Source organism: Myotis davidii, unplaced genomic scaffold (assembly GCF_000327345.1).
Source record: "Myotis davidii unplaced genomic scaffold, ASM32734v1 scaffold1786, whole genome shotgun sequence".
Taxonomy (NCBI): domain Eukaryota; kingdom Metazoa; phylum Chordata; class Mammalia; order Chiroptera; family Vespertilionidae; genus Myotis; species Myotis davidii.
In genome coordinates this window covers 97,716-99,323 of record NW_006297147.1, presented here as the reverse complement: position 1 = coordinate 99,323, position 1,608 = coordinate 97,716, and the positions used below count along the sequence as shown (strand labels likewise).

The following is a 1,608-nucleotide window of genomic DNA, read 5'->3' as shown; positions in this document are numbered from 1 at the left end:
GGGGGGTGGGGGGGGGTGTTGTCCTCATTCCCAGTTTGTGAAAGGAGACAGGCTCAAAGACACAGTCACAGCTGAAGCTCCAGGGCTGGGAATTTTGAAAAGACAGAGAGAAGGAGGCGGTATTAGTTGGCTCTGGGGGCTTGAGGTGAGACAGGGAAGGCGGGACGGGGGAGAGACATTTATGTCAAGATCTGAGAATTGAATAGGGAAAGCTCTCTAAGTAGGAGGTACGGTTTGGGCAAGGCTTGTTGGCATGAAAAAGCACGAGGGGGGGCAATGGGGCGATAATGACACATATGTAATACTTTAATCAATAAAGAAAAATAAAAAATAAAATGAATTTATAAAAATAGAGCTGATGTGTTTGCTGCTCAGACGGTCCTAAGTTTCCAGGAGCGCCCAAGTGCAGCAAGAGAGGAGGCAGATGTGCCTAGAGAGGGTTCAGGAATCGGATGCAAGGGTCCCCAGGGGCTTGATTTTTGTTTTTGTTTTTTAAATATATTTTTATTGATTTCAGAGAGGAAGGAAGAGGGAGAGAGATAGAAACATTAATGATGAGAGAGAAACACTGATCAGCTGCCTTCTGCACGTCCCCTACTGGGGACCGAACCCACAACCTGGGCATGTACCCATGATGGGAATTGAACCCGGGACCATTCGGTCTTCAGGCCGAGGCTTTATCCATTTAGCCAAACTAGCTAGGTCTGGGGCTTGATTTTTAATCCAGACGCTAAGGCAAGTCGACACTCTTCTCTCGGCCTCGGCATAACAAAGGCATAAATCAAAAACTCACATTCCTCTCCTGTGACACAAAGACGGGCGGGTTGTCCGCCCGCCAGCCTGCGGAGCAGCGACCTCACAAGCCAAAACTTGCAGACGGTCTCAGTTCCCCACATGATGTCATGCATTCCTAGTGACGCAGGCGCAGAAGCTTTCTGCAGGATCCGCAGAAGGGCAGCCTGCGACTCCTCCCAATCCTGCCCCTCATTGGCTAGAAACAACTGCTCGTCTCGGCCGTTGCTAGTAGCGACGTAGGCGGGTACAATGTTGGTCGCTGAGATACCACGCACTTCCGCTTTCTACCCTCCGGCTCTGGCAGGCCTTCGACCAATAGAAAATCGGAGGTGGGCGGGGACTTCGTTCGTCCGGACCAAAGAAACTCGGGCTCGGCCCAGCGTGGGGCGGGCAGTGACCGAAGGGCAGCCCCTGTGAAGTGGCTCGTGCGCCCCCACGCTCGCCTTTCCTCCTCCTCCCGCCTCTGCCCCTCCCAGCCCGGATTCAGCACGGCGCTGGGCGCAGTCTGACAGGAACGGGACGGAGCCAAGATGGCGGCGGCCGACGGCGACGACTCTCTCTACCCCATCGCGGTGCTCATAGACGAGCTCCGCAATGAGGATGTTCAGGTCCGGAGGCTAGGAGAGACTTGGGGGAGGTGGGATAGGGGGCCATGGGGCACGGGCGACCCTCACGGAGAAGGCTCGGTGTTCGCTGGGAGTGGCGGAAGGGGGAGGCGGCCAATCAGCGTCCAGCTCTTATCTGTCCGGGTGCCCGGAACCGATGAGACGGCGCCGGGGATTGGGGGTGGGCCCCGCGGAGGGCGGGAGCGAG

General features: G+C 56.0%; 1 protein-coding gene across 1 annotated transcript in view; it reads left to right on the top strand.

Annotated features, from left to right (window-relative positions):
• Positions 1-1,231: 1,231 nt before the first annotated feature.
• PPP2R1A (protein phosphatase 2 regulatory subunit A, alpha) overlaps positions 1,232-1,608 on the top strand; it is a 39,280-nt gene continuing 38,903 nt past the window's right edge. The window contains exon 1 of the mRNA XM_006772905.2: positions 1,232-1,403. Coding sequence (XP_006772968.1) covers positions 1,326-1,403 — 78 coding nt within the window. The 5' untranslated portion in view covers positions 1,232-1,325. The remainder of the gene's footprint in view (positions 1,404-1,608) is intronic.